Consider the following 15,732-nt stretch of genomic DNA (forward strand, 5'->3'; position numbering starts at 1 on the left):
GCAATGGTCATATATGGCTCTGGAAAAAAATTCAACATAAACATGAGGTTGAGGCATATGCACAGGAATAATTTAAAAAATAATTATAAAAGGGTAGAGGCTAATTAGTACTAAAGGTAGAGGCACAAAAATACTTTCATAAAACTGTATTTTTATTGAGCTGTACTTCTGAAGATTGTGCCAAATCCAGGGTTTGGCTGTGTACCAACTAAACAGACGTTGCTGTAGACAGCAAACAGCATGTTGGTGCAACCCTGCTAGGTAACGATTAGGGTACAAGGTGAATTAGTGAAAGCAATTTTAATTGCCGCGTTAAGGTAATCAAGATGCAATTACATGGCAAATGGAGCAGCCACTTTCAATTTGTGTAAACCGAGGCAGTGTGTTCATGTGAATTCCCACACCATGAAGCAAACCAGCCTGCTATTTCACCTGGATATAAAATGCACACAAAATGCATAAATGTACAGACACCTACCTCATTGGAAGATCCATTTACAGAATAAGCTTCTTCTGAAAAAGAAAAAAATGAATTGATGCACTTTAGTAATTTTGCAGAGACAAATAAAAAAAACACACCACTTCTTAAAAATTTTTTTTTAATATAGTTCACTTTGGCCATTAGCATTAGTGGCTAACACATCAGTTAACCCTTTTACAGATAAGAGAATGTTTCAGCTGAAATGATATTCATTATCTAAAAATTCAACATCTAAAATAAAACAACAACGTCAAAAGAAAAGGTCTGCAGAGGCCCAGTACAATGTAGAAATAGCTCGCATATTAGTAAAGTCAAAATATAATTTTTTAAGTTGTAGTACATGTAGTTTTCTTGTCATGTGAGAACCACGATGTCACTAAGGAAAGTTTGAGAAGTCGGCAAGTTATTTGTTGATAAGGTATCACAATTAGATTGTTCAGCCTAAAGAAGGAACAAGAAGTAACGAAAATTGATTCAAATTAGATGATTCAATATCTGAGTAATGCATGATGAAGAGCCGACACCGCACAGGTTCCTGCAGCAACAAGTACAAGTGAGTATTGGATCAAAACCAACTGGAAATATGTTGACCTGTCTCACAGAATCACAAACAAAAATATAAGTGCCCAGATGAAGATGAACGACCGTGTTGAGGGCATGTTGGATACGGCATTGTCGATGCAAAATTAAATGAAAGAAACGAAAATGGCAAGGGAGGTGCCATAAAAAAAAGATGAGGACAACTTGATGAAATAAATACAAGTTTATAATACTCGAGAAAATTTTTGTATTACTAAGAGAAAACTATACATAAAGTTATTTTGATATTGATTGCCATCAATATCAGGAACTTTCTCTGATATTGATACATCCAAAAATTGTATCCTACTGAAGATTATTATTTTTCACTTCATTATGATGCTGCCTGCATATTTGGAATGGTTTGATAAGTCTCGAGGATAATTCCAGAGACAACGACGAAACACCACATTCAAACTGCAAAGCCAGCTGTGAAAAGACGCATCCAGTCACACCTCGAAGAAGCTTGGTGCAGACACCAAACAAGGGGTACTTTCTCCCTGCCTTTGGCAATCTAAAAACCACACCTTAGTAGGGCTGTGGCCTCAGGAATCCCAGCCCCACCAAGCATGTTATATATGTTGTCACAGTCTTCCTAATGGGGATTCTAGGGTTTTCTCGAATGTCAACATGTGCTTTCTACTTCTTTGCCAAGAGTATGAAATGGTGGACAATAATGGCTTGGGCAGGGGAAAGAGGGGGAAGAGCTGGTGGCAGTTTGAATTGATTTATGGCAAAAGAAACTGCAGAGACAGATGGCAGAATAAACAAGTTGATGGTGAAATCACAGAGAAGCTAAAGAGAAGGGTATTAAAGCAAATCAAAAGGCAAGAGGGTTTGAAAGAAAAAACTAGAACGGCACTCGTCGACCGCTATGCTTCCGCCAACATTATTACACCATTATACATGCTTGTATCACGTTTGATTTAAATTTCTTCAGCTGTTCTCAAGTATCACATTTTTACCTGACATGACCTCTGACCTCTGATGCCGAAATCGAATCGGTTATTCATTTCATTATAATATATACTTGTAATGCCGAGCTAGCTCGACGCAGTAGTAGTAGTATATACTTGTAGGAAAATTTGGTCAAAATCCCATCACTGGTTCACAAGTTATCATGGCAACAGGATTTTCACCTAACAGGACCTTTGACCTCGTGACCCCAAAATCTAATCAGTTCATCTTTACCTGATTTTAATACCTGCAACAAGTTTGACTTAGATCCCTTCATCCCTTCTCAAGTTATCGCGGAAACAAAAACCATTATATAGGTAACAAAAAGCCTATATAAACGCGAGCTGTGAGACTCACAGATGGACGGATGCATGGACAGCCAGCCAAAGAGACAACCTGAAAACATCATGCCTCCGGCGACTTTGTCAGCAGATGCATAAAAAGCAAAACAAATAAATAAACAAGAAAAAAAGCAATCAGAGATTGCAAACCCTCACCAGGATGTATTTTCAGTGTTTTTAAGGCTTTTGTGTTAAAACAAATATGGCGGCCAAACCACGTGACCGATGACGTCATCATTTTTTTTTTTCTAAACTAATTTATTCCGAGATTATGCTCAAGAAATTTCATCTTGATCGGATGAAGTTTAGTACTTGTCGAATTATGACGTCATAATGGAGGCGCTCTTTATTGTGAGGCAGTTGCAGGAGAAATACATGGAGAAGAGGAAGAAGTTGTTTCTTGGGTTTGTTGATCTGGAGAAAGCATTCGATAGGGTTCCACGCGAAGTATTGACATGGGCATTGAGGAAGTTAGGAGTGGAGGAATGGTTGATCAGAGTAGTGATGGAAATGTACAAAAGAGCGTGCACAGCTGTAAGGACGAAGGACGGGAACAGTGGTGAGTTTGAGGTGAAGGTGGGAGTGCATCAGGGGTCGGTACTAAGTCCACTACTATTTGTCGCTGTGATGGAGGTGCTGGCTCAGAACGTAAAGGAGGGTTTACCGTGGGAGTTGTTGTATGCAGATGATCTGGTGTTGATTGCGGAAAGTATGGATGGACTGAAGGAAAAGATGAACAAGTGGAAGGAATGTATGGAGACAAAAGGTCTGAAGGTGAATATCGGAAAGACGAAGGTGATGGCAAGTGGTAAAGCATGTGGTGAGGTGGAAAGAACTGGGAAGTGGCCATGTGCTGTGTGCAGGAAGGGTGTCGGAGTGAACTCCATTCAATGTACAATGTGCACTGAGTGGGTTCATCAAAAATGTAGTGGTCTGAGAGGGTCATTAACCAGTGTGGCAGCTACATTCAAATGTAAGGTGTGCACAGAGGGAGCTGCAGATGGAGGAAATGTTGAGTTGGATCTTGGAGACGGTGTGAAGCTGGAAGGTGTGAAAACATTTTGCTACCTCGGAGACATGTTGAATGGAGAAGGTGGATCAGACTCGGCAACGGTTGCAAGAGTGAGATGTGCATGGAAGAAGTTTCGGGAACTGAGTGGCGTGCTGATGAGGAGGGGAGTGTCGTTGAAGCTGAAGGGAAAGGTGTATGCTGTATGTGTGAGAAGTGTTATGATTTATGGGAGCGAGACATGGGTAATGAACGTAGAGCAGCAACGAAGGCTGGAAAGGGTGGAAATGCGAATGGTTCGGTGGATGTGCGGAGTATCGTTGAGAGAGAGGCAGACAAATGATGAATTGCAAAAGATGATGGGAATAGAGCCTGTGATTGATGCTGTGAAGAGGAACAGGTTGAGATGGTTTGGTCATGTGTTGAGGAAGTATGAAAGTGACTGGTTGAGAAGAGTGATGGAAATGAATGTAGAAGGAAGTAGAGGACGGGGAAGACCAAGAAAGACTTGGCTGAAGATGGTGGAAGAAGAAATGCGGGCAAGGGGGTTAACAAGGAGAGATGCAGAAAATAGGGCAAAATGGAGAAGATCGTCATGGGGACCGCAAGGCTAACCCACGCTCTAGCAGGGAAAATGGCCTTAAAATGCATGTTGTGTTGTTGTATAATGGAGGCACCTATGACATAATCATCAACATATTTTATTCCCCATGGAGAGTTCTTTACAATGAGCCATGTCTCAATTTTTTTTTTCAGCACTTTCAGAGATAGAGATGCAAAGTTTTTTGGTTTTTCCAAGATGGCGGCCAAACCACGTAATCGATGATGTCATCATTATGTTTTTCCTCCACCAGTTTATGCCGATATGGCGCTCAATAAATTGCATCTTGATAGGATGAAGTTTTGTACTTGTCGAATTATGACGTCATAATGGAGGCACCCATGACATCATCATTAACATATTTTATTCCACATGGAGAGTTCTTTACAATGAGGCATGTCTCAATTTTTTATATTCAGCGCTTTCGGAGATATACACGTGCAAAGTTTTTCGATTTTTCCCAGATGGCGGCCGAACCAAGTGACCTATGACGTCATAATTATCATTCAAAAATTATACAGGTGGAGTTGCACCCATGGTGAAATTTCTTGTCAATCGGACCAACGGATGCAGAGAAAATCATATTTATTCTGTGCGGACAAACAGACAAGCAAACGGACTCAAATGCAATACCCTCTCCTCTGGCGAGGGTAACAAAACAAACAGACGTAATGCAGAGCACGACACTTGCAAAATCCACCTCCCCTTGCCCCCCCCCCCCCCCCCGCTTCCAAAAAAGGTTGCCATTGATTCAGAAAATTGTCCATTTCATCAAGATTAAAATTGACATTTTTTTTTTTTTTTTGACACAAGATCAAGGCTCGTTAAAGAGCTAACATAAATCACACAAAAGTCAAACCGACACATAAAACACAAAAAATAAGGGGAGCGGTAGACAAGATGGGGAGAGGGGGAAGGACACAAACACAACATTTGAGAGCAGGGACATCGGGAGAAATGTAGGAGGGGGAGGGCTTGGGGGGAGGTGGGAGAGGTATAAAACATTTGAACACTGTAACGACTTCCAGGAAAGAAGTTGGAATTTCCAAAAAAAAAAAAACTATCTGGGGTGAATTAGCGGGGGTAGAAAAGATCAAGGTTTTGGATGGGGGAAGATAAGAGATGGTGGTGAACAGCTGTTTTAAAGACCTGGAGGGAGGAGTGGGATTGAAGGGAGTGGGGGAGTTTGTTTCAGAGGTGGGAGAAAAGAGGAATGAAAGAGTGAAGGTGAGCAGAGAGCCGAGATTTTGGCAGTTTAACCACAAGAGGGTTGCAGCAGGCAGATCTTGTGCGACCTGAAGGAATATTGGGGGGGACAGAGCACAGAGAGAGCTGGGGGAGCAAGGCCGGAGAGGAGTCGGTAGAAGACAGAAAGACCACCAACCTGCCTGCGGTGAGTGAGTGAAAGGCCCTCGGAGTTAGCTTCATCGCAGGAGATTCCAATGATTCTGAAAGCTTTGGTTTCAACAGCGTGAAGCCGAGCTAGGTGTGAGGCAGGAGCACCAGCCCAGAGGGGGGAACAGTATTCCATTGAGCTGCGGATGAAAGCCTTGTATGTGGTGAGGAGCTCAGGTGTGCCAAGGAAGGACTTCGCACGACGGAGGATGCCGAGTCGGCGACTGGCTTTGGAGGCCAGCTTGGAAATGTGGTTTTCCCAAGAAATATCATGGCAGATAGTGAGACCCAAAAGCTTGAGCGACAGAACTTCTTGGAGAGGATTGTTGAGAAAGTAGATGGGAGGGTTTTCCAGTCGGTCTTTTCGGAGAGACATTGTAAGAGTGTGAGATTTATCAGGATTGAAAGACATGTTCCACTTGTTTGACCAGTCTGTGATTTTGTCCAGGTCTGCAGAGAGTGAGGAGGCTGCAGACTGCCGATCTGAGGGATGAGGAATGGAGCGGCAGATAGTGGTGTCATCAGCAAAGAGATGGAGAGGATTTTCCAGAGGGATCATTGATGAAGACCAGAAATAGCACAGGGCCCAGAACACTACCTTGGGGAACTCCAGCTAGAACAGGAAGGGGAGATGAGAGAAAACCATTCAGGGCCACACGTTGCCTACGACTAGAGAGGAAGTCCGCAAGCCATGAGTGGAGATTTCCATGGATACCATAGAAGGAGAGTTTGGTGAGCAGAGCTGGGTGCCAGACCGTATCTAAGGCACGTGATATGTCAAGTGAGACAGCTCTGATTTCCTTTTGGCATTGAGGACCTCCATCCATTGTTGAGACAGCAGATGCAACATGTCCAGAGTAGAATGACCTGGTCTAAATCCAAATTGATGATCAGAGATCAAGCCATTGGAGAAGAGGAAGGATTTGATATCCGAAACAATGATGGATTCCATGACTTTGCTAATAATTGGAAGCAGGCTGATTGGTCTGTAGTTGCAAGGATCTGTTTTTGCACATTTTTTGTGTAAAGCGGTAATGTTTGCTGATTTACAAGATGCTGGCAGATGGCCTTGAGCAAAAGAGAGGGTGAAAAGAACAGAGAGAGGGTGAGATAGAGCAGCAGAGCAGGATTTTAGGACCTGTGGGCTGATGCCGTCTGGTCCAGTTGCAGAATCAGAGTCGAGGTTTGACAAAAACTTCTCCACCTTGTCAGGAGAGAAGGACAAAGAGTCCAGGAGCAGTTGGGTTCGACAGGGAAAGGTGGGAACAGAGAGAGATGGGTTTGGGACACAAGATTTTGAGGCAAACACAGAGTTGAGGCATTCGGCTTCGTCACGTGCAGTGTCAACTGTGTAGCCATTTGAGGTAAGGGAGGGGATGGCGGGGTAACAAACACCATAAATGGATTTGACCAGACGCCACCAGGATTTGGAGGAAGGAGACAGGTTTGAGAGTTCAATCATGAGTGTGGAGAGATAGTGCTTCCTGGCACTCCTGAGGGTAGAAACACACTTGTTTCGAGCTTGGTGGAAGGAACTGAGATTGCCTTCAGTTGGATTTGCCTTCCAAGAGGCAAAGGCAAGTTGTTTCAGGGCAACTGCCTCACCACAAGATTCAGTGTACCATGGACGGGAGGAAGGGTAAGACAACTGAAGACGAGATGGGATAAATCTGTGCATGAGAGCAGTTTGCTTTGGAAGAATTCCCAGGAAGAATTGATGTCAGAGGCAGTAGAGATGGGAGACCAGTCCAGGTGATTGACGGCTGCTTGCAGCCCGTGCTAGTCGGCCTGAGTGAAATGCCAGACTCGTCGGCGCTGAGGAGGCTCTCTGAGAATGGCCAGAGAGATGTCCACTTTAACAAGCACATGATCAGAAGAACCGATTGGAGCAGAAGACGAGCAGCAGACATTTGCAGGGAAGTTAGTCATAACCAAGTCCAGAAGAGAAGATACTCCATTGACTGAGATCCGGGTCGGGAAATTGACAGATTGTGTCAGTCCCAATGAGTCGCAGAAGTCCTTTGCTGAGGTGCCATGGCTGGTGAGAGATGAACACACACCCAGCCAGCTGGCATGATGACAGTTGAAGTCGCCACATATGAGGAAGAGAGAGTTTGGATGAGTTGATAGAAGTTGGTCCATGTTGTCCGACAGCGAAATGTAAATGGAGTCATCACTGTTTGGAGGACGGAACAGAACACATATGAACAAAAGGTGGGAGTGGAGAGGAAGCCGTAGCCAGAGGTACTCCTGGGGGTGGGGTGGAGCAAGGGCAGTGCAGGGAGAGTGAGGAAGAGGGTTTTTGATAAAGATAGCCACCCCACCACCAGGACAAGGCTCAGGTCTATCGTACCGGAGGAGGGAGTAACCAGGAAGAGATATTAAGGAATCAGAGACATCTTGAAGGAGGAAAGTTTCTGTTAAGCAGATCAAGTCTGGATTGTCAGAAGCAACCTGAATGGAGAGATCAATCAGGTTTGAGCGAAGGCTCCAGATGTTTGAGGTCCATACTGTTAATGAGGAGAGAGGGGGAGCATCGGGTGCAGGACAGGGGAGGGGAGGGGTAGGGTCAGATGAAGGATGAGAGGGGGAGGTAGGAAGAGCAGTTGATAGTGTGTCAGAGATTGCAGAAGAGTTACAAGAAAGGGAAGGATGAGGAGGACGAAAGGTTTGATTGTGATGGGATCAAAGTCGATATAAAATCAATCTTGATCAAAGCTCGGGTCAATAGGATGAAAAGTGACACCTTTTCAGATGAAAATTGATGATTTTGGAAGTTTGACCTCGAGTTGACCTTTTGACCTCAAAAAATAGTGTGTTTCCCAATTATGTGACTCAATATACAAATGCTGTTACATTTTCAAGTCAATCGGATGAAAAATAGCGATTTTAGAAATTCGACCTCCAGATGACCTTTGACCTCAAAATCAATAGGTTTCTCAATTGTGACAACCTTTGCAACTCGGTGAAGTTTCATGACGATTGGTTAAGAATTGTGACCTGTAGGTTAGTGACAAACAGACAGACAGACAGACAGAAATAATACCTCACCACCACCTGAAAAATCGTCGACTCTTGACACAGAATGTTGTTTCTCACAGTCTGAGAGTCCTTCAGGTGCTTTTTTGCAAACTCCAAGCGGGCTTTCATGTGTCTTTCACTGAGGAGAGGCTTCCGTCTGGCCACTCTGCCATAAAGCCCAGATCAGTGGAGGGTTGCAGCAATGGTTGTACTTCTGGAAGTTTCTCCCATCTCCACACAGGATCTCTGGAGCTCAGCCAGTGACCATCGGGTTCTTGGTCACCTCTCTTACCAAGGCCCTTCTCCCCCAATTGCTGTTTGGCCGGGCGGCCAGCTCTAGGAAGAGTCCTGGTTGTTCCAAACTTCTTCCATTTAAGAATTATGGAGGTCACTGTGCTCTTGGGAACCTTCAATGCAGCAGAAATTTTTTTGTAGGCTTCCCCAGATCTGTACCACGACACAATCCTGTCTCTGAGCTCTGCAGGCAGTTCCTTCGACCTCATGGCTTGGTTTTTGCTCTGATATGCATCGTCAGCTGTGAGACCTTACTTATATAGACAGGTGTGTGCCTTTCCAAGTCATGTCCAATCAATTGAATTTACCACAGGTGGACTCCAATCAAGGTGAAGAAACATCTCAAAGATGATCAAGAGAAATGGGGGGCACCTGAGCTAAATTTCAAGTGTCATAGCAAGGGTCTGAATACTTATGTAAATGTGATATTTCAGTTTTTTCTTTTTAATAAATCTGCAAAACTTTCTAAAATCCTGTTTCCTCTTTGTCATTATGGGGTATAGAGTGGAGATTGATGAGGGAAAAAATGAATTTAAACGATTTCAGCACAAGGCTGTAACCTAACAAAATGTGAAAAAAGTGAAGGCGTCTGAATACTTTCTGAATGCACTGCATATATACATATACATATACACTGTATATACATATATATATATATATATATATATATATATATATATATATATATATATATATATATATATATATATATTGTTACGGTTTTCGCCACCCTTCCTGCCCTTACCAAGGGGAGATTAAGCCCCTTGTTCTTTTTGGGCCGGCGCAACCGAGAGACTTGAAACGCCCCTCCCGGGCAAACGCAAGGTCGGGTTCCGGGACAATTCTCGCACGTACCTAAATATCTACGCCGCCGCGGAAGCGGGGAATCAAGCCTCGCACGAGCCACGCGTAAATTGAGTACACCGAGCGGATTGCGTACCACGTGGTCCGTGCAGTTATCTTTGGTATTGGAACCCGATTAGAGCAGTTTTATTCGTACCACGCTTTGTCAATAATGGAAGGGACGAGACGGTCGAATAAAGGAAGAACACAGGTTTAATTATTATTATGTACAATGATTGGTAGAAGTACAGAGACACAGAGCAGTCTTAAGTTAACCCCAGACACGGGCCCGATCACACTCACAAAGGGGAAATGCAGGTAGGATGATGTTCACGCGCTGCCTTGGTCGTCCAGGAACGGCCCCACCCGGCGTGGCTCTCCCCTGTCAAGGCACGTCCCGCGATGAAGGCAAGCAGGCGGTGGAAGGGATCCTTGTAGCGCGTCTCTCGAACAAAGGGCAGATGAGGCAGGCGGAAGGGAAATGTACATGTCTCTCAGCGCGGCTGGCGGTTTTCCACAGCGCGTTTAGTTGCCGGAGCGCTATCACTCGCGTAACCCAATAGAGGCTCGGCCTCAAGCTCAACCGAGCGCGTAATTCGTAAGAGCGCTTATAGCTTAGTTCATGTGCGTCTTCTTTCAGAACTCGTAACTTGATCACAAGCGCCTCTGCCCATAACTACTCAAGCTCAACACCCAGCACATGCCCTTCTCACAACTTGTAACTCATCAAGCTCATCACCCATCTCATAACTTGTAACTCATAAAGCTCATCACCCATCTCATAACTGAGGTCGGGGGCTTCGCGCAACGGGTTATATGGCCAACCCCCTTAGCCCTCACGAATGTTCCAACCACGCCCTGTGACGCAGTGCCGCAGCCACTCCCTTCGAGCCCTGATTGGCAGCTCGCGCTTACCGTCAGATTCTCCTCCGCCCTCCTTCAGTCTTGCCTCGATTTGCCAGGCTTGCCTCGTGTTAATTTGCGCCAAAAAGCCAAAGGCGGCAAAAGGAGGCGTACGGTGGCATAATAGCGGGGCAGCTAAGTGCCAAATATCAGTACAATTGTTCAGATTGTGGTAAAAGCACCAAATTTCGTACAGTTCATCTTGAATACATAATAATCGATTTCAGATATAGTGCCAAGAAAAAAATCCCCCTGGTGGCCATATTTGACCAAAATCCAAGATGGCCACCAGCCGAGCCGTGAATTTCTATTAAACCTGATATTTTCTTTAATATTCAAGCTACAGACATGAATAAAACATCATTTTGTATGTTTTCAGACACAAGGAATCCAATTACAGCATTAATTCTTTCATAAAATGCATATATTTCAGCATAAAGGGCATGTTTATGTCGAAATTGTCAACAATCGACGAACAATTGACCGGATTACAATTTGGAATATTCACGATGACAACAGTCGGAAAGGTGAATGCTTACTTTCTAATATGACTATTAACTGTATTCAGAAACAATTCTTTTCTCTTTTCTGTCAGGTCTACATGTATGGCGCCAATGATGCCATCCAGGTGTTAAGTCTGAACCTTCGGAGCTCCCACAATGTCGACACGGAAAAAGTGTAAGCTCATTGAACATGAGAAGCTGTCCTCACCTCGAAACACACCAGGACCTATTGATTGGACAATATGTGTGCTATGTCAAGAACGTTCGACTGCACCACTTCAGTGTCCTGCACTATCAAAACGAACAGATGTGGGAGCTGGTTATGACACATTGGCTGACAATTTGAAATGTTTTCATGACTTGGGCAAGCTAGCGGTGGCTATAGATATATCACAGCTTGATGAGGGCGATGGCATTGCAAATACGTTGTCCAAACATAGTGCCAAATGGCATCACTCCTGCCGCTTGAAGTACTCTGCTAGTAGGCTGACAAGACTACAACCGGTGGAACCATGCACCAGTCAGAAAGGAGATGGTCCTTATATACGTCGACAAGCTAGTGAAGATCAAAGTAGTGATACATGTTTCTTCTGTGACATAATGGGAACAGAAAGTAGTCCGCTGCACGAAGCAATGACGTCAAAACTTACACAACGTGTCAATCACTGTGCTTTCAAGCTACAGGATCAAAAGCTAATTGCCAAACTTAGTGCGGGTGACCTAGTGGCACAGGAAGCGAAATACCATTCAGCATGTCTGGTGAAACTGTACAATGCTAGCAACAGGAAAGTAGAGGAAGAACAAAACCAGAGCCCAGATGGACAGGCTCACGGTATAGCTTTGGTCGAGGTAATTGGCTATATCGAAGATATACGTTTAGCTGACAAGACCGTGGCTCCAATATTCAAATTGAGTAATCTCCTGCAGCTGTATACGGATCGCTTACGAGAGCTAGGGGTGGACATATCGGGCCGTATAAACTCTACACGTCTGAAAGAGAGACTCCTTGCCCATGTATCAGGTCTTCACGCGTACAGGCAAGGTCGCGACATCCTTCTGACATTCGAAGAGGATGTAGGACTTGCTCTGAAAGATGCATGTTTGGATGACTTCGATGATGAAGCTATTTGCATGGCAAAGGCAGCACAGATTATTCGCCGAGACATTCTGAAGAAGCACACATCACACTTTGATGGCTACTTTGAAAAAGGATGCCAGGAAGATGCTGTACCAAAGTCGTTGGTAGCACTACTTGGTATGCTAATGGATGAACCCAATATAAAGAACAAGGCATCAGACACAGTGAGACAAGCAACTCTGAGTCTCGCTCAGCTGTTGCAATACAACAGTCATGTGAGAAGGTTCCAGGAGTCCACCAATTTGCATCACTGTAAGGACAGAGAGACCCCACTGCCTGTTTATATTGGCCTGATGATCCATGGACATACGCGTAAACGTGAACTGGTGGATATACTGTTTCATCTCGGCTTGTCAGTTTCATATGACAGGGTTCTTGGCATATCGACAGAATTTGCCATCTCAGCGTCTGAGCAATATCAAACTGATGGGGTTGTGTGTCCACTTGTCCTGCGTAAAAATCTATTTACAACTGCGGCAGTGGACAATATCGACCACAACCCCAGCTCAACTACAGCATGCGAGGCCTTTCATGGTACAGGAATATCCCTGTTTCAAAACCGAGCAACAGCGTCTGATGGTATTGTACGTGAACCCGCCATTCTGCAACCAACGTCTTCAAAAACACAGATACCGCCACTTCCGGACTTGTACACAACTTTGACACCAGCTACACTGATCAAGAAGGATCCCATTGTTCCATTGCAGAATGGTCCACTAACATGTGACAAAGAACTTGTGAAATCTGCTATTGACTGTGAAACTAAATGGCTGAACAATACCCAAGACCTTATCACCAAAGAGCTTCAGAGCACAGATGAGCCAATATCGTGGGGGTGCGTTCCATGCAAACACACTGGAAAGTCCAAGAAACTTTGATGTCACAATTACATCACTGTTACCGTTATTGTCAGACGATTCCAAGTCTGTCGCCATGATCCGTCATGCAATGGATGTTGTAAAATCTGCGGTTGAACTTCTGAATTCTGGTCAGGTACCAGTGTTAACAGCGGACCAGCCTCTGTTTGCAATTGCAAAGCTGATCCAGTGGAACTGGCCAGATGTGTATGGAGAAGAAAAGTTTGTTATTCTGCTTGGTGGACTCCACACAGAGATGGACATCTTGAGAGTCCTTGGAAAGTTGCTGGACGGAAGTGGCTGGACACATGCGCTAACCCAAGCAAACGTTGCCACAGCAGGGACGGCTGACTCATTTTTAAAGGCGTCACATGTTACAAGAACGAGGCATGCGTGTGAGGAAATAGAACCATTGGCCTTTGACAAGTGGTGCCTTAAACAAGCTGAGATGTCTCCACAGTTCCAGTACTGGCTGATCATTATACGATTAGAGCTCCTCGTTTTGGTGTATGTGAGGTCTATTCGTGAAGGGAACTTCGCACTCTTCGCAGAGGTGCCTTCCCCAGATGCATGGGGGTGGAAGAAGAACGCTCTACATGAATGGGAACCACTGTGGACACTACTGCCTGAAGCAGCAATGTCTTGTTCCGAGCTGATAAAGTGTCATTGTGTGAAAGGTTGCAGGGGACAATGCAAGTGTGTCAAAGCAAATCTTAAATGCACAACACTCTGTCAATGCAGGGGTGATTGCGACCACAATGAAGGCAACTGACTGTTGTTTGTAAATGATGTAATGATATGGCGTTTTCATTCATTAGTCGAATGTAGCCTACGGCAGTATTAGTAGTAGACATCATCATGTTTCAGGTGTATTGTCATTCAGTTGACATGGGTGTATATAGTTAATGTATTTGTTGTCTATCATGTCTATATACAACATGAACTGGTCAATTTATTGTTTATTTCAAGATCTGCCAATGTGGGTAATTGTGTTTTAATTCTAGTCTGATTTGTATATCAGTTTTACGGTATCGTTCTTGCCAGCAGTCAGCTATAGTGGCTACTGGTATACTGGTATATCATATCAAGGTGCTTAATAATCTGTTATAATGTGGAATGTCAACCACACCCAACTGCAGTCAGAAGTAACTTTGCTTAATGATTTTGTGTTCTTACTTCCCAATATATTGCATTGCGATATTTGTTTACATTTTTATTTATGTTTGCTTCTGCTTGTACATCATATGTTACCATGATGACAATGCATTTATTTTAAAACTCAACCATGTGGTAATTCCATGTAAAGTAATTTTACTTTTCATTTAATGTGAAATGTTTTAATATTGTTCATTTTTAAATCTCATTTCACATGCATCAGTGTACTATGTGCATAATTTAATGGTAGCGATGTATTGTTGTGCTAAACTGTTGGCAGGTGGAACAACAGAGCGATTCGGTTACTAAATTACGATATTATAAATGATGTGTACAATTACACCTTCATGCATTACATATATTATTGCAAGTAAAAAGTACTTAGAATTTATATTACAAGTTTCAAGTATATCGGACCCGTGGTTGTCGAGAAACAGCGGTCACAGACAAACACACAGACATACACACATACACACACACACACACACACACAGAGATTACTGGAATTATAGATAGATGAGTTTAATACACCCATGTTGTGATATGATATCACATCACATTGCTTAAAATCGGTCAAATTTTTCACCGATTTCAGATAATTTGGCACAAAAAGCCCTTTATGTTGAAATAAATGTATTTTATGAAAGAATTAATGCTGTAATTAGATTCCTTGTGTCTGAAAACATACAAAATGATGTTTTATTCATGTCTGTAGCTTGAATATTAAAGAAAATATCGGGTTTAATAGAAATTCACGGCTCGGCTGGTGGCCATTTTGGATTTTGGCCAAATATGGCCACCAGGGGGATTTTTTTCTTGGCACTATATCTGAAATCGATTATTATGTATTCAAGATGAACTGTACGAAATGTGGTGCTTTTACCACAATCTGAACAATTGTTTCACATATCTGCCCCGCTATAAGGCAATAACGCCAGGGGGGTTGACTCAGCCTGTCATCCTTCCGAGGTCGGCAAATTGAGTACCAGTTCACTGGTAATTCCCTGCTTGTCGTTAAAGGCGGCAAAAAGGGTTGGCGTCAGGAAGGGCATCCGGCCGTAAAACATTGCTTCAAAAAGGGGACCGAAAAACAACAACAACCACAGTTCCCGAAAAAGGCCAACCCCTGCTTGCGGGTAAAAATGGCCTCTAAAGGTGTTTTTTGTTTATTTTTTATAAGGCAATAAAGGCGGCATAAGGCAAGAAAGGACCTAACTCTCATTTTTCTACTCAACGCAAGACTAACACAGGAAAAGGACTATGCTTACATTTACGAAGAAATAACTGAACTATCACGAGGCTACGTGTTGTAGTGTGACTAACTATGAGGGGGTAAATTAACCTTTATTGTACAAACTCAAAACCGCAACAATATATATATATATATATATATATATATATATATATATATATATATATATAATATATATATATATATATATATATACATATAATATATATATACATACATATACATACATATATATATAATATACATATATCTATATATATATATATATATATATATATATACATATATATATATATATACATACATATACATACATATATATATATATATACATATATCTATATATATATATATATATATATATATACATATATATATAAATATACATACATATACATACATA

The 15,732-nt window shown here is 42.9% G+C and overlaps 1 protein-coding gene across 8 annotated transcripts in view; it reads right to left on the reverse strand.

Annotated features, from left to right (window-relative positions):
- The window catches only part of LOC137434069 (high mobility group protein 20A-like), a 124,535-nt gene that overhangs the window by 78,042 nt on the left and 30,761 nt on the right, over nucleotides 1-15,732 (reverse strand). For 6 of the 8 annotated variants that reach the window (XM_078785793.1, XM_078785794.1, XM_068126713.2 and 3 more), the window contains one exon: nucleotides 479-513. In XM_078785793.1, coding sequence (XP_078641919.1) covers nucleotides 479-513 — 35 coding nt within the window. The remainder of the gene's footprint in view (nucleotides 1-478; nucleotides 514-15,732) is intronic. The other 2 variants (XM_078785795.1, XM_078785790.1) reach the window with 1 other exon arrangement.

Source organism: Myxine glutinosa, chromosome 10 (assembly GCF_964187855.1).
Source record: "Myxine glutinosa chromosome 10, kmMyxGlut1.1, whole genome shotgun sequence".
NCBI lineage: Eukaryota > Metazoa > Chordata > Myxini > Myxiniformes > Myxinidae > Myxine > Myxine glutinosa.